This window comes from Carassius auratus, chromosome 12 (assembly GCF_003368295.1).
Source record: "Carassius auratus strain Wakin chromosome 12, ASM336829v1, whole genome shotgun sequence".
Classification (NCBI taxonomy): domain Eukaryota; kingdom Metazoa; phylum Chordata; class Actinopteri; order Cypriniformes; family Cyprinidae; genus Carassius; species Carassius auratus.
The window spans coordinates 3866424-3889638 of NC_039254.1; the positions used below are offsets into that span (position 1 = coordinate 3866424).

Consider the following 23215-nt stretch of genomic DNA (forward strand, 5'->3'; position numbering starts at 1 on the left):
CTTAAAGTTCTGCATAATTAAGGGCGTGGCCACTTGAGTGACAGGTGGGTTGCTGCTGCTGTCCACGCCGTTGAGCTAGGTGGGCGTGGTTTCAGCAACCAGCTCCCGCCTCTTTGCAGGAGTGAAGCACGGTAATGGGGAATGCAGAAACTTGTTACAGAGGACTCAGACACTAAGGAATGTAAACACAAGAGCAAAATATACTGCTGTTATCAAAAGTAGCTGGTGTGTTTGTGTGTAAAGAGATGTTAGATGTTGCCAAGTTGCCGATAGTAGAGTTTCATTTTAAATGTATCTAAATGTATCAGCTGGGAGATCGCAAGCTTCATTGTCTGAACTCCCACCATATTTGCATAAAGTTCAACTATGCTCAACTTTGTTGCATCCCTTCATCATGTCACCTCAAACCTCCAACTCTCATTAAAAATGAATGACTTTTAGCTACACAAGTATAAACTGCCCTTAGGAGAGATTGTGTCATGTGGAGGGTAACATTTCTGCAGCATTGGCACAGATCTACCTTGAATGACTCTATCCTAAATTGCTAAATCATTGCAAAATAAACCTTTGAAATACTCAAATTAGGCCTAAAGTTTCTTAAAATTTATAGCTATCAGATTTAGTGAGAGCGTGGACCATTTCCAGATTAATCTTGCTTAATTTTAAGCTGCCATTTAGTAGCAAAGCGTGAGAACATTTGTGGAGTGAAAGTGCGCCACTCTTTTGAACAGCTGGGGAACATCACATCATGGAAAACTCAAAAGAAAAAGCGTATTGGTTCGACGCGAGTTCACCAGGAAGTTGAGGTTGTTCCTGCCAAGGTCATGACCCAGGAAGTACATTACCTCAGATAAGGGCTGGTGGGAATTCAGCCATTGTGGCAGTGTCACGAGAAGAGAGGATGTGGATAGTATGAACTGTGTGTGAGAGGGACGGTGTGAAGGAGAGCTAGGCTAAATAAAGTCAGACATTGGATTCTCTGTTCTCTTATATCTTGGACTAAGAAAAGTGAAGTGTGTTCATTGCTTGAAACAACATTTCATGCAAGTTTTCAAACCAAAGAGTTTGCCTGAAGTAAACAGATAATGTGATTTAACACATTAAAATAGCACATTTCTCTCAAAAAATGTGAGACACTTAAACTTCTGTTGAAAAGTTTGAGGTCGGTAAGAAGTATCTTATGCTTATCAAAGCTGCATTTATTTTAGCATAAATATGATAAAAAACATTACTGTTGTAAAGCATTATAATAAAAAAAATTATATCATAAATAAACAACCCACTGTTATACACAAATTACTTTAATAAAACGATTTAATGCTCCAGAAACTTTTATTATCAAGGTTAAAAAAAAGAGTTGTAATGCTAAATTTTAAAAATATATATTTTTTCATGGTTCTAGAAAGGCAGGGTTCAAAAGAAAAGCATTTACTTAAAAAATAAAAAAGGATAACATATTATAAATGTCTTTACATTTTTTATCATGATGCAAAGGCCTACTGTGACTTATATGATGCATTTAATGTAAAATAATCTAAATTAAGCCTTTTAAAACAAGTATTCGCTGTGGTTCATGTTTGTTTCATGCTCCAGAAAGATATTCAAGGAGACCGAGACATGCTAAAGCTTTATTTATTTAACCCAAGCAAAGAGACCACAGTTTATCGCAATTTATTGAAACTGTGTGAACTAGTGTCACTACTCAACTTAATGTTGTTCTAAAGGTTTATTACTTAATAACACAAAAAATGTCCTGCCCGCACTTGCCAATTTAATAGCAGAGAAAGTTTTTTTTAGAAGTGGATGAATATGTCGTAAAATAATCCTATGCATCTCGTGTCATATATTCCAAGCATTCTGAAGGTAAACTGAGGGTTTGGTGAGAAACAAACTGATATGGCAAGTTATTATGAAAATCTTGCATTGCAGTCATTTGTGCACGTGCACAGCAGCTCACACCGCACACAAGTGCATATCCTTTTGAGATTTCAATTATAATAAATTTTTATAAAACACAAGTAGGACACAAGTAGAATTAAAAAAAACTCTTAACAATAGGCTATTTAATATCTGTTGTTCTCCGGGTGTCAGTCAGAATGACAGTTCTAAACATTATAGGCCTATATATATATATATATATATAGGTTATTCAGCCAATTCAATGCATATTATATAAAAATTACAGGTAAATAAAGCACACCTTATTATCGATATTTTTTATTTGAGTATCGATACTTTCGATACTCGCATCAGTATCGATATATCTATACTTCAGGATTGATATGCCCATTTACAGTACGTGATCTAAATGATTCTCAGATATCTTCTTGCAAGAGATGCTCAACCGCTAATATTGTAGCCTGACCTCTCTCTCTCGCTCTCTCTCTCACTTTGAAACTGAGACGTTGATGACTTTGGTGTGTTTTTCTTTCCTTGTCCCTCTGTTCTTTTTCTTGCTCCTTTCTTTCTCTCTCTTTCAGTTCTCTGTTCCACCCTTTTTTAATTTCTCCTGCTACATCAAAGCTCAGCCTGGTGTGTAGGCGGTTAAATATGGGCCCAATGTCAACAAGCTCTTTACTTTTTTCACTTCTCCTTCTCTCTTTCTTCTTCTTCTGAGACCTGGAGGACATGCCCTCCAGCACAAACACTACGTACTTTTTTTCCCCAGTGAAACATCCATTTCAATCTTTTCGTTTAGGAAAAAATGTCACTTTCTTGTCACCATGTCATGGGAAATTATCTCAGAAGGACTAACCGTGTTCATTACCGTTCAGTTACAGAGTCAAATCACAAAGACTTCTTATGATGCCACAGAATGTCTCTGAAAACACACTCGGGCTGTCCAGATAGTCAGCGCAGTAGGTTTTGAGACAAAGTCATAATTAGAAGTCTGGGGATTTTACAGTACTGACTCGTTATAAATCATCTATTAGCACCAGATATTCCTACAAGCTTAGAGACATCACAGTTTTTCTTTATCATGGATTCGCGGCTGACTTAATAAAGCTGTCTGGGGATATAAGAGGAGGATGAGACCCAGACACAGGGAGGATTGAGGAGAGGTCTGGAGCACACCTGGTTTACACACACATAGCGCTTTAGTGTGGGTTCTGATAACTTCCATTTGTTCAGTTTCCGTTTGATTTCTTTTAAATAAGGAAAAGATGTTGTTAAAGATAGAGAAAGGAAGGGGGAAGGACTGTGAAACAGCACAGGAAATAACGTCAAAGCAACAGTTCTTGTGTGACGTGGACCTGGCCGGTGGAGACTCATGGGGAACAAATTCAACTGAATGAATAAATAACACGCATACAAGAGCACACACCTGTCGAGTTGATTCTGTCCAGAACATTTTCTTCAGTATGTCTTAACTTCTGTTTTTGTATTTGGATACATGGACACATGTTTGAGTCTGGACAGTGGCAACAAAATATTTTTTAGGCCAAAAAAAACTATGACTTTCATTTCATTACAATAAAAGGGGCTTTTAAATAATAATTTTTGCTTATGATTTTTAATGATTTTGAGTTTCAGTTCATTCAGGTGTCTTGAAATAATAACCATGTTGCTAATACAGTGTATGATCCACTGTGTTCCATTAGTATGGAACAATGTCTTATACGTTTGCAGCTTTTGTTAGGTTTTGATTTGTTAAAACTGGTGTGTGTGTGTGTGTGCGTGTGTTTTTGTGGACACAAGTGTGTTTTTGTGTTTTTTATCAGGACACAACTTTCTATAATGACATGGGTATGACACAGGTATTACAAGGAGAGGGTGACTTATGAGGACATAACCCATGTCCCCATTTTTAAACGCTTGTAAATCATACAGAATGAGGTTTTTTTTTTTTTGAGAAAGTAATAAAGCTTCTGTTTCCTGTGAGGGTTAGAGTTAGGTGTAGGGTTGGTGTAGGGCCATAGAATATACAGTTTGTACAGTATAAAAAACATATACTGTTAATATATTTCTATATATTATTACATTATATATTTTTCTAAAATGTTTCTTGTTTCTAAATATTTTGTTTCTAATGCTATAACATTTATTCAGTAACACTTTAGTATAGGGTCCAATTCACACTAATAACTAGTTGCTTATTAGCATGTCTATTATTAACATATTGGCTGTTTATTAGTGCTTATAAAGTACATATAATGCATGACATCCATAATCCTACCCAATACCCTAAACTTAAAATAAGGGGTTATTTGAGGCAAAAGTCATAGTTAATGGTTAGTTAATAGTGAGAATTGGACCCTAAAATAAAGTGTGACCAACTTTTTTTAAATTTTTTTAATTTTTTTAACTACCCACAGTAAGTGACAGTCAATGGAACATTATGTCCATTGCCCCGTCCATAAAAAGTATCATTGGTTCCAAATCTGACTCAACATATCTGTAGATTTAACATCAAATAGTTTCTAATTGGTTGTAATTATCACATGGATTTGCAGTTTCAGTAAGTGTGGACAAACGCTCCTGTATAGCTGTTTTTAGGGCAGCTGTGTACCTACTGTATGTATGTTTGAGAAAATCACAGTGAAATACTGTGTTAAATGAATGCCTGGGTTGGTTATGCACACTTTCTGTCTACAAAGAGAATTAGGGGTTAAAAGTGGGTGCCAGGAGGGGCAGCTTTCCCCCAAGCCTTGTGCAGTAGGGCATATAAGCCTTGTGGTAAAGCTCTCTCACACACACATCATGGTTTAGAGCACATGCTTATAATGCCGGCCTATAGTCCAGAGATCATGTCTTAGTGTAATAATCATTACGCTCACAGTCTGTGCCTGATTGTTGCTGCAAACCCACAGGTGAGTGTGTGTGTGTGACGACAGTCAGATGATTATAATCCCTTATCTCTGTTGTTTATCTGATGTGCTGTTTGTTTCTCTCAGATTAAGAGGATGTTTAGAGCTCCGGTGTTTTAGGTGTTATTATTCATTACTAATTGTGTGTGTGTTTTAGAGAGTAAAAGCATTAACACATGTGATCATTTGAGAGCACGATTAGCCTATTTGACCACTGTTGTTGTGTATGTGGTGTGTGGGTGTGTGTGAGGAGGCGTGTGATGAAGATCAGCAGATGATCTGTGTATATTTTCATAAACTGTGATCTCTCTGCTACTTTGATGATGACCAAGGCCTTCATGCATATCAAGAATGTCTGCATGAACAAAGACCATTTGGTATTTCTTCTCGCTTTTGTGCTCATCTGCATGTGTTAATGTGTATATGTGAATGTTTTGTATTTGCTTATTTGGTCTGGCAGGTAAATGTCACGCATGGGAGTGTTGCCTAGCTACAAAAATCAAATGCCATTAGCCCAATGAGAGTGAGAGCGTGTTTCACATTCCTGACAAATAACATGTCCACAACGCCCGCCACTCATCTGCATATACACACACTTCCTGTTTCCTTTTCATTTCATCAAATAATTAAAAAGCAAATGGTGTGTCCCTTTGAACTCTTTATTGATGATGTTCTGAGTGCTTATGGAGGACTCGTGCTTTGTTGCTCGTGTTTCTGACTCTGGTTTGAGACAATGTTTATGGATTTTTGCTGCGTTCACCTCTAGTTGGAATTACTGTAATTACGAGATGATAACTCTCGTTTTTCAGAATTTACTCTGAGCTGCTTACAAGTAATTTTTGTGGCAGTTTTCATAACACCAGAATGGATCCACTGTGGCTTTGTTCTTGATGTCTTAATCACAATATTAAATCACCTCTGTATTTTATTTCAGAATATTTATGAACTAAGGGTCTGTTCACAGATTGCATTACATTTTTGCATTCGATTGTGCTGCTTTTTCATTGTTTTTTTTATATATAAACATGCAGTGGATGTAAGTGTTTGACTGCATCTTGCATCTTTTTTAGCATCTCATGTATGACGCAATAATCATAATGTGATGCTCAGCTTAAATAAATTAAAATTTCAAGAAATGTCTCTAGACCTTGCTTTTTTTCATCCCACTACCATATGTTTCACAGAAAAAAAGCATTCTGTGACATCATTATATATCTGTGATGTGTAGAGGCAACTGATGATGTCACAAAGGTTATAAAAATGTTAATTAAACTTTAAATTAAAGGGATAGTTCAGCCCAAAATGAAAATTCTGTTATTTAATTACCCTCGTGTCATTCCAAACTCTTAAGACCATTGTTCATCTTCGGAACACAAGTTAAGAGATTTTTGATGAAATCCGAGAGCTTTCTGACCCTGCATAGACAGCAATGCAACTGAGACGTTCAAGGCCCAGAAAGGTAGTAAGGATATCGTAATGACATCACATGGACTATTTTAACCAATGTCCCTAAGAATTTCGACAAAGATGTTAATAAGATTTAAAACTTAGTTATCGGAATTTCTACATGGTGCTTAGAGTTGCTGTTTTCTTTGTGTAAAGGCAGTGATTGTCTCATCTTTTCTCAATATTTACCTATACGTTACCTATTTACCTTTTAGATATTTACCTGAGAACAGTGATTATGTGTTTGTATGATTTAGTATTACCATTAGTTGCTTTAAAATCCTCATAATAATCTAACAATCAAAAAACGGATTATAAAGTAGCTAACATCTTATGCCAAACTTACTCTGCACAGGTGGCCCAGAAGATGAAGCGGAATGTGCTCTAGCTGTCTTTACATAGACAGTTTAATGCTGCTCAGAGGTGGCATGAATGCATTTACACAGCAATTACAGTACTTTGATACTAATGGCTGAGATGGGTCTGAGCAGGCATAATTTAATATGGCTTTAATGTGGCATTGAGTCTTTACACTGCATTTGCTATCACTTTTAGAAACAGTATGTAAAGTTCTTGTAAGCATTTTCACTCTGCCAATCAAATAGTTCAGAATGAAGTTAAAGCTAAATTAACAGATTCGTGTCACTGACAAATGCTGCAAACAGGGAAATGTCAGTGTGTTGTTAAACTAAATATCATCACTTTAGGAACACTGCTCAGCCAATCAGATTACAGGACCGGAACTAACTGTTGTATAATAGAAAACTATACAAAAAAGAGTTAACAGATGTTTCTGTTTGTTTTATTCCTAAAGTGTGCCAACACAACCAGAACTGCCTTTGGGTCTGCTTCAAAGCATTCAATCCTCTTCTTTCCTCTCATTTCTTTCGTTTTTTCCCCTTTGAACTTAAGGGGGAATCAGGGACAAACCGTCTATCAGTCACTAAACACACACACACACACACTTCTCCGCACACATTGCGTCACACCCTCCCATTGTGTTTATTAAAAGCTGCATATGTGAGTTTCCTGAAGTGTCAAAGGATCCGCAAAGCTTAAAGGACAAACGCGCACAAATATTCACCTTGTCTATCTTTTAAAGGTGTCCTGTGTGCATGTGATTGTGTGTGTTGAGAACTATCACAGGAAGGGTTGTGTTCAGGGTCACATTGACTAATAGAATTATTAGGTCACTGTGGGTAGTTCAATACAAACGCTCTTCTCGAATGCTCTTATGATGCTATAGGAGAACATTTAAGCTCAGTGTTGAATTATACAAGCAAATAATGAATTTGTTGCATGTGCACTTGTCTAGGTCAGAGATCCCATTAGTAAAGGTGAGAGGAAATTAGAGCTCTGTGTTGTTTTGCATTGAGCGATTTGTCAGTGTGCACATTGATTTCTGTCTGTGTATATCTTTCTCTTTCTCTCTGACACACACGCATACACAAGTCACAGACAAAGAGAAGCTTCAGTATGTCAATATGTCTGTCCCTGGTGACATCATCTATCTGCCAGGTCAGTTGTTTTATCTGTTTTACCGTAAAAGAGCCATATTCCTGTATTTATTATGCAACATTCATTGGTTTTACTTTGGTATAACCAAGCTATTTCAAAGAGAAATGTTTGTATGTGTAATCTTTTATTGCTCCTGTTCCAAACCACCTGACTTCAGTCTGGCATGTAACGCCCACTTTTTGCAATCCAAGCAATAGCCGATTGATAAAAGCCACACATGCATTACATTTTTTCTTGTTGAATATTACGTATCACTTGGAAATACAGTCCAGTATGTAACATTAGTTAAATAAAACGGGTTGAGGATATTGTTTCACGTTGACTGTAAATAGTGCTGTATGTGTGTCTGTAGGAAGGCCGTTTAAATCTTGTGATTGGTGATCAAGGTAAAAACAGGACATCTGATCCTTGTCACTTCTTGTAATTAGTGACTACACCAACATCCAATCCCTTTTTTCTCTTCTCCCTGTGCCTCTCAGCACACACACATTTACACTCTCTCATGGCTGGTTAGGTTAGATATATCTCGGCTGCCTGTAATTGTGTAAGTGATTGCTGTCCTGCCTGTTTAGTAGTGTGTAATGGAGCAGCAATGGATGGATCAGTGAGCTCCAAGAGACGGGGGCTCAACCCCACCAAACTGCCCAGGAACAAGATACCCTTCTGGGGCTCAGACAGACAATAGTTTGAAGGATCTTGGAGATTACATTTGTAATGGAGGTTTTGTTTGTTAGTGAGTGAAAATGCTTTAAATTACCATTAAAAAGTTTGGTTTTCGTAAGATAAAAAAGGATGTTTTGAAAGTAGTCTCTTAATTCTCACATAATTTGAGTTTATTTGATAAAAAAATACAGTAAAAACAGTAATACTGTGAAACCTTATTATGTTTCAAAATAACTAATTTCTGTTTTAATGTATTTTAACATGTCATTTCATTTAAAGAACATCACCTACAGCTCAACCTGGCAAAGACTGAGCTTCTTGTCTTCCCTGCCACTCCAACTCTACAGCATGATTTCACTATCACTATCTGACCAGCTGACCTTCAAAAACCACATTGCAAAGACTGGTCGATCTTGCAGGTTTGCATTGCACAACATCAGAAAGATCAGCCCCTTTCTAACGGAGCATGCTGCACAACGTTTTGTCCGGGCCCTTGTCATTTCTAGACTGGACTACTGCAATGCTATTCTGGCTGGACTTCCATCAAGCACAATCAAACCTCTACAAATGATTCAGAATGCAGTGGCAAGACTGGTCTTCAACAAACCCAAAAGAGCATATGTTACACATCTCTTTATCTCCTTGCACTTGCTACCGGTTGTGGCTCGAATCAAGTTCAAAACACTAGCCGCGTTTCCACTGGCGGGCTAAAAGCGGGCCTGCTAGTGCGTGTCAGGGCCAGTCGCGTTTCCACTGTCACTCCGGGGCTTGATCGTGCCTCATCGGGCCTCCTCGGGGCCAACGGCCAGGGTTTTTTGGCCCAATGAAAACCTTGGGCCAAAGCGGGCCAGCTGGGGCTAGAGGAGTGGTTATGAACAAAGGGGGAGTTTCTCCACATCTGGAGAGCTCAGCACTGCAGATCATTTCAGAAAGATAACAGCTTTAACACCAGTATTAAAAACTTTTTAAATTAAGTTGAGCTCAAAACTCACCCTTAGTCAGCAGCGGGTGTTTGAACTAACTTGATCCGATGTGGATTATAATCACAATAAAAGGCTAAAATATTTATAAGCGATGTAAAAGACTATGTACGCTAGCCATTAACTTTACCATAGTAAACATGGTAAATATGACCGCTTGAAGAAATCAGACGTCAGCTTCTTATTCTCTATCGCAATCGTGTATTTTATTTAGGAACTTATATTATCTGTCATAAGTCTTGTCTACAGAGTTTAGCTCCACGATGCCTATCATAAAAATATAATAATGTTTTTGTTTGGGAGCTTTAAAAATTGAGATATTATCATTCATCCTAAATGTGACGGATAGGCTACTGTGGCTACAAATAAACAGAAACAGACTCGACTGCATAAGCAGGCTATTTTCATAAGCGTTAAAAATAAATAAATAAAATAGAAATGATTTTTTTTTCTGTGTGACTAATTCTGAGTCCTGATAAATTAATTCATTATGATCAATGTATCACTTATTCTAAAGTAAAACATTGATTCTTTTGAATTTGAATATTTAACAAAGCATGCAAACAAACGGGCACTTTTATCAGATTAACCGATCGTTTATTTGACATTTTTCAAATTATTAGCATTCGCTAGTAAAAAACTGATATACTTAAAATACAGTTATTTCAAAATAAAGACCATATTTACTGACATAACGCGTGAGACTTACTGATAAATAAATTATAATTAAACTTTATTTGGAGTACTACATGTGTGCACAATGCACATTTCTTAATATTAAGCCTAAAATGTGTTTTAACGTCACTATTGATGAGGACTGTATGATCTTTGAATCATAACGGTCTTTAAATGCAAGATATTTCAAGTATACCTGAAGTATACTGTACTTCAAATAGTTTCACTTTAGCATAATCAAATATACTTCAGTAGCCTATATCTTTAGTTGGACTTGAGCACTACTTCTGCACAATTTAGTCCAAAATCAGTTGTTCCAATTTAGCAGACTTTAAATATAGCAGTTTAGTATACCAAAAGTACAATTGCAGGGTATTTGTATTAAGTGCATAAATATATCAATGTATTTGTAGGATACTTAGCATGAAATAAGCATTTTAGTATCTTTATTTTTCACTAGGGTCGGCCAATAATTGTGTCCACAATTTATTTACAATTATCACAAATTATTTCACTCTTTACAGTCACCAGAGAACGAGTTGCAAGGGGCTGTGAAGCAAACAGAGAGTGAAATTTGCAGATCTGAGCTGTTTCTGCGTGTGACGTGGGAGAGTTTCTGGGGTTGTTTTGTTGACTCATCCCTCTGCCTCCAGTGCGAGTCTCTGAATGTGTGTGTGTGCGCGAGTGTGTGTACGCCTGTGGCATCTCTTCACCTCTGTAAGTGTCAGGCTGTCTGAATGATCAGCTTTATGAGACCTGACCTTTAAATACAAGAGTCTGAGCAGCCCCCGCTCTCTCAGTCTTCCTCGCTCTGACCGTGTGTGACAGGATCTGCTCCGGGCGAACACTCGGTCCAAAATATAGACTTTGAATATGGACTTTGACAGCGATTCTTTGTCTTTTCAAGTCATTAACAGTTTTTTGTACCGCTGCATATACTCACAGCCCAATCTCTCACAGATCAAATGCAATTTTGACTTATTTTAGGTCTGAAAGAAAGGGACGGCTTATCTGTTTCTCCCTCCCCCATCTCCAGTGCCCCGTTAACAAGAATAGTCATCCTTGCTGCACACTTCACCTGTTCCCACAATCCAACAGCTGAGACTGTGAGTGGGCCTCCTGTCGGTCTGGACCACAGACTGGTTTAATCCGGTTTAAGGTGTTTTCAGTCTGGATGTGCTATATTAGAAAGAGAAACAGAGAGAGAAAAACACCATCCATCAGCCAATTAATCATATGATAGTATATAATTCATACTAAAATAAAATTGCATCATGGCTGGAATGCTACAATGATGAATCAGAATCTCTTTTATAAGATTATTTTAACATGATGTTCTTAATCATAACAAAATATTCTGTCCTCTTTGTCTGACTCACTTGAACTGTTTGGGAAATGCCCTGGATACACACACACACACTCTGACAAATGTATTCAGATGCTCTTAAAATGACTAATCATATCTGAGTCACTGTGTGTTGGTTTGGATTTGTGCATAAGTTAGTGTATCAGACTGTGCTGTCCAGTGGTTTGCTCGAGTTGGTCAGTCAGACAGGCTGTTCAATGTCTCGTCTAGACACCACTAGCTCATTCACTCGTTCTTTTATTGATCATTTCATAGATTAAAACTTTCGGACAGTGTTTGTGTCCAAGAGAGTGAGCAGACACTATTACATGTCTGGAAAAACCACCAATCAGGAAGGCTTGTACCAGAGGAATATTTTATAGCTCAGAGGTTGCTCTTTTATGGCTCAGGAGAATAAATAATGGTGTATGTACTTATGCTTCATTGAACTATCAACTTAGTCTCACCGGCTTTGTAAAATTCAAGACAAATAAAAGTTCAAAAAATTTGTAAAAAAAAAACAAAACAAAAAAACAATTATGTGACTCAGAACATTTGATCTTGTATGTACTGGATAAGAATTGTTTGAGTTTATATTGAAATGTATTGTATTTAGTCGAAGATGTTTGGTAAATCCAAGCACCCCATTCACCCCATCACGATGCAGTGTGATCAGATTTAAATTCCATTTAACACAATGCAATTCAATGTAATACAAAGCAATGGGAAAAAAAAAAAAAATATGATGCAATGCAATTCAAAATTTTACAGATAGTTTGCTTTATTTCTTTGGTTCAAACAGTGGCTTCTGACTCCTAACAGCTCTGTGTTGTTTTATGTCGTGTTCACATAGCAGCCAACCTCCCGCTCTCTCTCGTGAAGCCAACAAGGAAGTGACTAAAGCTGCAATTCATCACTGGCTCCAAAAGGGAGTCAATCCCATAGACTCCCCATATTAAAACGCCCAACTTTACAGCAATAAAAAATGTGTTTACAGCCTGGTGCAAAAAATTATTTTGGTCTAAATAGCTAATTTTGCCCTTTATGACAATTGTGAGGGGGGTGAATTTTTTTGATGACTCATCCGTTTAAATTATATTAAGCCTTAAAGTTCTGCATAATTAAGGGCGTGGCCACTTGAGTGACAGGTGGATTGCTGCTGCTGTCAATACCGTCGAGCTAGGTGGGCGTGGCTTCAGCAATGATCTGGGAGTGTCGTGCAGTGACGTGTGGTCAGATGTTGACGGCCGCCTCTCCCTACTTTGAGCTTCATACCAAAGCTTCATAGCGGTGAATCTTACCATCCCCAGTCAATATTTAAATCTATAGAGATGACAAATGAAAGATTAAAGTTTAGTTTAGTTTTTAGAATCGGTGGCTGCTGAACTCCACAGAAAGTTTCCACAGAATTTGAACACCTGTCATTCACAACATTATACATTTCATCTGCCTCTTGCATGCTTTTAACTTTGATGAATGTGATTATATTTTCTGCTACCAATAAGAGTTTACTAGTCATATGTAATCCATTTTTCCATTTAAATCACATTTTACAATTTTAAATCCATTCCACAGAATCACGCACACTTTCCCTCAAAATGGCACAGTAAGTGCAGAAGATCTGATGACCGAAATAATATATATATATATATATGTGTGTGTGTGTGTGTGTGTGTGTGTGTGTATATATATATATATATATATATATTTTTTTTTTTTTTTTTTTTGTTTTTTTTTTTTTGTTACTGTTCCAGTCTTGGGGGAGGAGAGAAATCCCTATTTCCTGTTGACGCAGGTGTGTGGTCACGTCAGTGTGTTCTCATACAACAGTTTAGTGCTTTCTTCATTGTCAGTGTTAATTTTGGTAGTGTTACCTTGACGACTGGACTTTCCCACCCCAAACAAAGTGTGTTATGTTAGCGTCTAAATCCAGCGTGCTGACCATGGGCGGCACTGAACCTCTGTCTGATCTGCTTATGAAGACGAGTGTGAGGACAGAGCGGGAGTGGGAGGAGAGAGAGAAAGAGAAGGTAGTGAAACTGTATAAAGCAAGGTTCAGGTTAGTGAACCATATCTGCAGGTACAGGACTGACTGACTACCCAGCAGGCACAGCAGATGTTTCCTCTTTATATCTACACAACGGTGAAGCACAAACACACATGAACAGACACAAAGTCTAGCAATGCGCAGATACAGAACAGGCTCTGATAATGAATGAGTGCCTCAGCATACCGCCCATATTTTCACTAACAGGTAATGCACTGCCATGAAAAACAAACTTACTCTCAGACTCTCAAATTAGTCTTTAGCCAATCAGCACATAAATGAAAGAGCATTATTTCTGTAAAGGGGGTCAGTCTCACCTCAAACCAAAACACACTAAAGTAAGCGCTGACTAACTTGGGCAGCGTGCTTTGTTATCATAGCGCAGGTATGACCGCGCTCTGTGACCTTATTTAGAAGAACCCAGTTGCGCTGAGCAAGATTAGCTCAAAATACACTCACAGAGTCTCATGTGAAGGCCTGACACACATCATGCATGGTCAGATGTAAGTTCTCAAAGTCACCTTTGCTCAAACACACAGACACACACGTATTGCAGTATAACAGCAGCACATCACTTTTTTATCACCAACCTGCAGTCGAGCTAAGTGAACATTCGCAATGTGTTTGTGGTTGACATGCTCTTCTTCAGTGAAAAGAGAAGACAGCCTGCTGCGACTAATTAGCTTCTTAGCATTGGCTGGATAATGATGCACTTGTGAAATGACGCTCTTAGCAAGGCAAGTGGCACCGCCGCCATCTATAACACTAGCTTGTGTGCTGACTCCCCGAGGGCAGGAAGTGGGAAGAGCAAGGCGAATGAGATGTAGGAGCATGAATAGTATGTAATTCAGCATGTCAGGGCTGCACATGATTAAGATATGTTGAGCTTTTGCTACAGCAACTAACTTTATTTGCTTAAGTTTTCCATAGGGACACACCATACTGGATATTATTTGTAACAGTCAGTTCTGGACATTTAATTTTAGACCCCTGTTTGTTTTGGACTTTTCCTGTCTTTTACTTTTGTACTTTAACAGAAACGTTAAAAGCTCAAGGGTTTAAATGCTTGAAAGTGAAGAATTTAAAACATAAATATTAGTATTGTAACTTGCTGTGTAAAATTAAACTTATATTTGTTGTTATAATTATTTTCAAACATTAGTTCTTTATTTTACAAAACAGTTATTTACAACAGAAATATTTGTCTGATTTTATAATTACTGTTAAAACAACAACGGCAAAAACAAAAACAATAATTATTATTATTATTATATAAAATAATATATAAACTATATAGTGTAATATAACAAATCTAACAATATATAATTATAAAAAAATAAAATTAGCAAATAATAACAATAATATATAACAAAATAGCAGAGGTTTTTGTCAATTGTAAAGTCCAGTTACAATGTCAAAATAAAACACTTTTCAAATAAATATAATATTTAAAAAAAAACTAAATAAATTATTATATATGTATAAATTTCATATATATATATATATATATATATATATATATATATATATATTTATAATTATATATTATAAAAATTATATTTATATATATATATATATATATATATATATATATATATATATATATATATATATATATATATTTATAAAGAATATATATATTATTTTCGGTTGTATTTCCAGTATCCCATATGAGTTTTGTCATGGACTTTTAGTACTTATAAATTTAGATTTTGACTTTATAAGCCTGTGACATCAGTTATTATCTTGTTGATGTCGGACATAATTTTCTTTCGTTTTCCCATCTCTTTTCATCTCTGACATCAGGAATGTCACATGAATGCTAAATGCTTTGCAAACTGGGCCATGCTGTGTTCCATCTGCCTCTGTTGCCTCGCTGACGTCTCCTTGGGAACAGGTTGCCCCCTACAGCCCAGAGCAGAGGGTGCAGCTCCAAGCCCAGCCTCCGAAAACAGAAACATAATGATACAGGCCGCATGTGGAACCCGAGTCTTTCTCAGGAGTGGGTTCACACACTCCCCAGACGCCCAGAGATGTGTGCGGTGACAGGCCTTTGTTTGATGTGATGGCTCTGTCTTGTTGTGGTTAGTGTGTGTGTAAGAGAAAAGAATGCTGGGTGGGGATGTGGTTTGAAGCACTGTGTTTGTGTTTGCCAGTGAAAAAAGTAGTTTGTGTGTAAAAAGGATTGCCATGTAGTCAGAGCGTGCATGCTCCAGGAGGCATTACTTCATTTTTCCAGTTCTGCGTAGTTATTTTTCAGTTTTCGAACATCTCTAGCTTTAAGATAAGAGCAGACGTGTGTGTTTGTGTGTATTGAAGCTTTGGTTTATATATAGCTCAATTCTAGCGCAGGGTGTGTCTTCATTCCTCCAACGCTGCTTCTGTGTGTTATACTTCTGTCACAAATCCAGCTATGAGTTTTATAATTATAAGAGATGCTACAGTTATAGACTTTATAAATTATTACACCCAATATTGCACCCAAATCACGTGTAGAAGTAACAGCACACCTTTCCTCATAAAAATGTATGATCTGAGGAATCGTTCAAGTCCATATTACAAATAATGAGAAACAAGTTATGCATTATGTTATTTTCCAGTTTCTTTCTTTTTTACTTTAATATACATTTGTGTATTTTTATTCTCATATGTTTTATTGTCTGTGTACTGGAAGCTTGTGACACTAAAACAAATTCCTTGAATGTGCAAACATACTTTGCAATAAAGCTCTTTCTGACGGCTGACTTCTGAAATTTTAATACTTATCTCAAAGGTTTGTCACCAAATCTGACATAAGTATGAGCAACAGTAACAGCAATGCTTCCCTTAGTAAGCACCACTAATTAGTCTTTGCAGCTGAAAAGCAACAGTGCAGTATGTGCCCGTTGTAATGAAGTAAAAAAAAAAAGCCGACACAGCAATCTGTCGTTATGGTCGAGCCACTCAGGGAGAGTGTTATGATTGGACATTCCACACATAGCTTCTCTCACCAGGGCTGCAGGAGTGAACTAGAAGCACTCGAACAAACGAACGAAAAACCCAACTATCCATTCTTACTGTAACCTCCTTCTAAAACAAACACCAGTTCTCTCGACACAAAGATAGCTTTGGGAAAAAAATGCGTACCTAAGCCCTAAAGACAACTGTGTTTGCAATGGAAACCCAATTACAGGCCATTAAGGTTTTTTTGTGGCGATCACCCACCTCGTGTTGTCATATGTTGATTCAGACAGACTTGCAGGTATACAACCAGTTACTTTCCATACAAAGGTGAAAAAAAGACCAGCAATGCAGAGCTCAGGACTCTGGGAGGTAAACGTAATGCTGAAGAGGAAAGCTTGCTGTAATTTACCGCTCTTGTGCCCCCCTCAATATCCCTTCATTGGTGATAAATCCCATGTACAGAATCCTGAGTGAGGTATCAGTGTGCCCCAGCGATTATTTTCTTACACCACGGGCCACAATGATTAATATGTTCTGCAGAAGAGTGTTCCAGAAGAGACACTCCTGAAAGATTTAACTCACTGTTTGTCCTCTTAGCACATCTGATTCTTACTGCCTAATTCTGTGCATCTTCTTAAAATGGAAAACTATGCAGAGGTCAGAAGATTTATGTTTTTAATGCATTATTAGAGATGCACACTTTATCGGTATCATGGGTGTTATTTAATGGGTATCGGTTATTATTATAACAGGCGACCAATTAAACAACACAAACAATACAAAATCTTAAAATGATATTTGGGGTTGGTAAGATTTTTTTATTGTTTTTGAAAGAAGTCTCTTATGCTCATCAAGGTTGCATTTATTTGATCAAAAATAAAGTAAAAAAAAGAAACAGTAAAAACTTAGTATAAAAAATACAATAATTGTTTCCAAATAATTGTTTATTTTAAATAGCGCTGTCAAACGGTTAACGCGATTAATTGCATTCAAAATAAATGTTTTTCTTTACATAATAAGTGTGTGTACTGTTTCTATGTGTGTCAATGTATTATGTATGAATACACACAAGTATATTTGATATATAAACATAACATATTTCTTAAATACTGTATATACATGCATATATGCATGTTTACATAATAAATATACACAGTACACTATATTGTGTAAAGAAAACGTTTTATTTTGGATGCAATTAATCACGTTAAATTAAACACTAATTTTAAAATGCTATTCTTATTTTATCTGTTAACATTGTATACTTAATTATGCGTGGACACATTTCCCGTATTTTACATCTAGATTACATTTGTACTCATCTTATGCTTCCTTAAAGTTAATCTTTAAGAATACTCCTAAATTAAATAAATTGTAATCCTTTTCCAAAATGAATATCCATTTTCATCCGCTGTACAATATAATGTTATGACACCTAATTTCACTTGAAGCATTTAAAAAAAAAAATTGTTGTTGATTTTGATCTATAAACATCCTACACATTGTGCTTGTGCTTCAATAAGCTCTACATAGAGACTGAGAGGGCAAGTACGAGAGGAGAATGTTCTTAGTGGCAAAGTCTCATGGGAAACCTGTAGCTCACCTTCCTAAATGACAAATCAATAACTCTTGTCTGCCTCAGAGTCTCATGTGTCTTTTACCTGAGCTGGAGTTTAGATGGGTGAAGGCTCGGTTTATTATTTAAAGGTTCTATATGTGATGTACTGTATCGCTAACAAGCAATTGAGCTCTACCCATGTGAGTCACAATATATATGTGTATTGTTTAGGGATGGCTTTTAGAGGCATTTATCGGTGTGCCTTGACAGATGTCACTGGGGGGTCTCGGTTGTGTTTGCTTTAAATAGAACTTTCAGAGAATCACCTATAGTTCTGGGAATTCATACAGGTACAGAGCAGCAGATTGGAGGCCAGCTTTTGCCCAGTCAACATATCACTTCAACAGGTTGATTTTAAAATCCATCGAGAATGCATAGCTGGAAAACTGATTGACCAGTAAGAATGTAGACTCATTAGGCTAATGGTTTCATAGGCTGACTTGACATACTCATAGTGCTGTGCATGCCGACAACACACAAAAATATCATTGAAGGTTTCGGTGGAATGTCAGTGTTTGTATTTGGACAAGTGTATGAGATATTTTAGGAGATAGGAAATACATTTAGCAAGCATTTATGTAACTTAGTAATGGTAGAGCGTTGGCTTGGTGGTTAGCGCACATGCTAAAAATACAATGAGCTTTACCCCGTCATTTTCTTTTCTGCCTCTAAACCAGGGGTGATTTAAAATTGATTTAAAACAATTCAATAAAACAAGTTTTTTGATCAATGCATCTTTGCTAAATGAATGTATTCATATGTATTTTTTAAATAAACTTCCTAACGACTGCAAACTTTTGAACTGTTGTGTATACTGTGTGAAATAAGCTTTCCTATATTAAATTGGCTTTTTATATTGTCATTAAACTAAATCAAAAAACAAATCATTAAAATACTACCCAGAATTTTTTTTTTTAATTTAAGAAATGCTTAAGTTCTGTTTAAAATCATATTTATGCACACTTTTTTGTGTAGTGCTTTTCACAGTTTCAAAGCAGCTTCATAAAGTAAAGCAGAAATTTAGTTAATTTTTTTTTCACAAAATTATATAAATATTTGTTTTGCTTACTTTTACTAAAGAGAGTAGAAATTTGTAATCCATCTCATGTTTTTAACAAATATTTAAAATATGAGTAGTAATTATTTTTTCCATTGATTTATTTACTTTAGTTTTTTCGACTGACCTCTGACTTTTCTATTTTGAGGCACAGATATTAAATGTTTCATGCCGTCTTTTAGGTGTTTTTATGTAGTACAGTTTGTTCTTCCTGTGTCTTTACACAGTTTTAGCTTACAGCTCCAGTATAATGTGAGCTATTCCTTTCTCTGTAAAGCATTTATTTAGTCACTTTTCCTGTGTGTACCTCCTGAAGGCTGTAATGAAATCTCTCATGTGGAACGGCGGAACAAGGCTCGTGGCTGTTTGTCATGGATCATTCACAGTGAGCTCACACACTCTCCGCTGTCCCTTTACTTCTGTCTTCTGCTGACTAGCCACACTGTTTGCTTCCCTTGGCTGAACAGCCTGATGGGATTGGTAGCATCTCCTTCACAGTACACCGAATTGACTGTTGTGGTGATCCGTGCATCACTCGGGGGGTCTATCTTTATGATTATGTGATTTTTTTTTTTTACCGTTTTGTCATAGGCAGCTTTTTTCAACCACTGCCATGTTGAGACTCTATTTCAGGTACATATATAGACACACCGCAGGTCTTTGCTGTGATCCATGACCTTAAAACTAAAGATGAAGCATGAGATAGAGAGAAAGAAAGAGGTTAAGAGGTTTGTACATGCACAGAACAGGTGGAGAATGAAAGTACAGGCCAGAGAAATAAAAGAAGATTGAGAGTGTGGGACCGAGCGAGAGAGAGAGAGAGAGAGAGAGAGAGAGAGAGAGAGTTGGTTAAAGTGTGCAACAAAAAGCACAAAATCAGCTGAATGTAAATGTGCCAGATAAGCCCAGCAGAAGAGATATGGTGTGTGTGTGTGTGTGTGTGTGTGTGTGTGTGTGTGTGTATGGCCAGCCCCTCTGCTGACTTTGCTCCTCTCAAAGGAAAATTGATTTGGCCGGAGAGAGAGGTACTTAGATGAGTGGAAAAGAAGAATGACGGAGAGCAAGAACTGTGAGAGAAATGGAGAGAGAGGAGGAGGATGAAGAGGAAGGGTTTTCCGCACACCTATCCCTTTCCCTGCAAAAAAAACGGTCAAGAAGGATTCACTCATATTACGATGATAATCGCTTTCAGTCTCTAGAATTTCTTTTTACCAATTAAAGGGATAGTTCACCTTTTTGGATCAATAACTCACCTCCATGTTCATCTAAACTTGTTCTGTGGAATAAAAAAGAAGAGATTTTGAAGAATGTTTCTGCTGTTCTTGTCAATGGGATCCTAAACAGCATATGGATGAAAGAAATCCCAGGATATTTTTCAAAATTCTGTCCAGTAGAAGTAAGAACAGCACAGGGTGGATAAATAATGACGGAATTCTCATTTTTGGGTGAAATATACCTTTAAAATAAAACTGATTCCTCAGGTGGCCATAAACTCTTCAGTCCGAGGCATAAACATGTGCTGGATGCTTGTCACTGGGTTTGGAAAGGTCTCTCTTTTAGCTGAATTTATAAATCTAAACATATTCCATTCCAAAAGCTCTGCTTGATTTATGCCGGCTCCATTAGAGGCCTTGTCCTGCCAGCACTTTCCTTTAACGAAGGAGAACGTGTTAGGTGAGCTTACCACTCCGTCATCCGCTGTTTTAATAGAATGTCAAATCACACTTAGCCTAGCATGCAAACACACACATTACTAATTAAGGCCGTCTGGCCTGTTACAGAAAATCAATGGTGTTTTAGCTCAAGCTCGCTCTGTCTCTCCTTCCTGTGCTGCTTAAATGGAGGTCAACCTGTCCCACCTTTTTGTCAAAAAATAAAAGATGCATTTAATCATTACAAAAGGCCGATCGCACACCTATAAGAAGATACGTTTCCAATATTGTACGGTGTGTGATCTCATGATTACAGCAGCTTGATCCTCATTTCATGATCTGATTACACCGTCGGACTGTGTCCACACTGGACCGTTTGGCCACAAATGGTTTAAACATGAGCCGTTCTGATTTATTGATTCAATCTCAAGTGATTCTTTGCCTTGTTTCATTGGCTGACCGAAAGACGCAGGAACTGCTCCACTACTATTTGGCATTTCATTGAATTATCCCCTGAAGTATGCTTCATCTCTCTACATCTCTTCAGTCATCTCCCGCTTCAACAACTGAGCTGCAGTCTCTCGCTTTAATCTCGTCTGGCTCTATATTGTAGTCATTTTCACCAGCAGCGTCTTTCCAGATTTCAAGGGTTTCATCAAGCCTTTCTACGGTTTGCAAGCACTTCCCGGCTCCATATGTTAGCATTCTCTTTAAGCGTTGTGTTTTCTCTGTGTCTCTGCAGTGAGTAACTACAGTCATGTGCTGGAGGGCCAGTCAGACTCAGATGATGAAGATAAGCTTCACATCGTGGAGGAGGAAGGGAGTCTCCTGGACGGGGCTGACTGTGACAGTGTGGCCCCTGATGATGACCCTAACGGGACCGTTGACCCTGACAGCAGATGGGACGATGGTAAGCCCGCCCTTTTGTGAAATATCTTTATCACGGAAGCTCTGTATATTAAGTCTTAAGTTTCTCAGGAAGTGTTTACATGTTCTTGCATTTGAAAACAACTAGATAGAAGAGAATGAAGGTATCTCTGTATGCATGTTTTAAAAGTTTGACTATTTTTAAATTGACACGGCGTCTTAAAAATGCATAGCTTGTGGCAGGATGCTCCAAAAACAGAGCTTGACATGATGCAACAGCCAAAGACCTCCGTCTGAATGTGTGTGTACTGTGATGCTTTAAAAGAGATGAATTTAAATATGCAACTTCTCTGTCATCACACAGAAAAAAATTATACTTTTTTTTTTCCCCACTCTTTATATTGATCAAAAGTGACAGTAAATGCATTTATGATGTTACAAAAATGTCTAATTTAATAAATTATATATGAAAAAAATATATATCAATCTACCATATTTAACTTTGATATAAATCAAAAAAGTTTTTTGAGCACCAAATCAGCACATTAGAATGATTTCAAAAGAATCATATGACACTGAAGACTAGAGTAATGACTGCTGGAAATTCAGCTTTGTCATCACGAGAAAAAAATATTAAAGTATATATATAAAAAAAGAGTTCTATTGTAATTATATTTTACAATATTAATGTTTTTATTGTATTTTGATCAAATAGACCTAATGAAATAATGAGCGTAAGAGACCTCTTTTGAAACTTTTCAATAGTATTGCAAAACGAATTAAAAAAATTTTATATGTATATATATATATATAAATATATATATAAATATATATATATATATAAATTAGACTTATGAAATTCCCTGATATTTAAAGTACAACCTTTATATATATATATATATATATATATATATATATATATATATATATATATATATATATATATATATATATATATATATATAAAGGTTGTACTTTAAATATCAGGGAATTTCATAAGTCTAATTTATATAATAGATCTGGAAAGTCATTAGTTTATAATAAAATTCATGACTTTTTGCAAAAAAAGAAAATTTGAATTTTTTAAGAAAAATTATTATATTGAAAAGTTCTGACTATGGTATTCAGAAAAAGCACCCTATTGAAAAACTAGTTGACTTTTCAAATCAACTATTCGATCAAAATTAACATAATAACAAAAGTTTTTTTTTTTTTTTAAGCATAATCTCTCTAACAAACACTAATTGCGACAATTCAACACCATTCCTTTGCTGCCTTTCAAGCGCAGGTATTTCCTTCAGAAAATGCAGACCTAGTTTTTATTGTGATGTTAAAATCTTGGCTCCATCTGGATAATAAAGCTTGATAAAGGGTAACTGGGACACAATGGAGCTCTTTTGCTTTTGACAAAAGGCTGTTCCTGGGCTAATATGTATTGCCTGCAGTGTGGGGATTGATTATGCTGGAAGAGGTGAACGTAAAGTCTGTTGTATGTGAGCTACCAGGGTGCTATTGTGCATTAAGCTTAGTGTTGCGGGACGCAGGCATCATGGCAGGTAATATACCGCCACTATAACCACAGCAACTGCTTGCACA

At 36.6% G+C, this 23215-nt stretch overlaps 1 protein-coding gene across 3 annotated transcripts in view; it reads left to right on the forward strand.

Annotated features, from left to right (window-relative positions):
- LOC113111527 (zinc finger E-box-binding homeobox 1-like) overlaps positions 1 to 23215 on the forward strand; it is a 66587-nt gene that overhangs the window by 27236 nt on the left and 16136 nt on the right. For 2 of the 3 annotated variants that reach the window (XM_026276327.1, XM_026276328.1), the window contains exon 2: positions 21495 to 21662. In XM_026276327.1, coding sequence (XP_026132112.1) covers positions 21495 to 21662 — 168 coding nt within the window. Of the gene's footprint in view, positions 1 to 21494; positions 21663 to 23215 lie in introns of those variants that run through there. The other variant, XM_026276329.1, reaches the window with a different exon arrangement.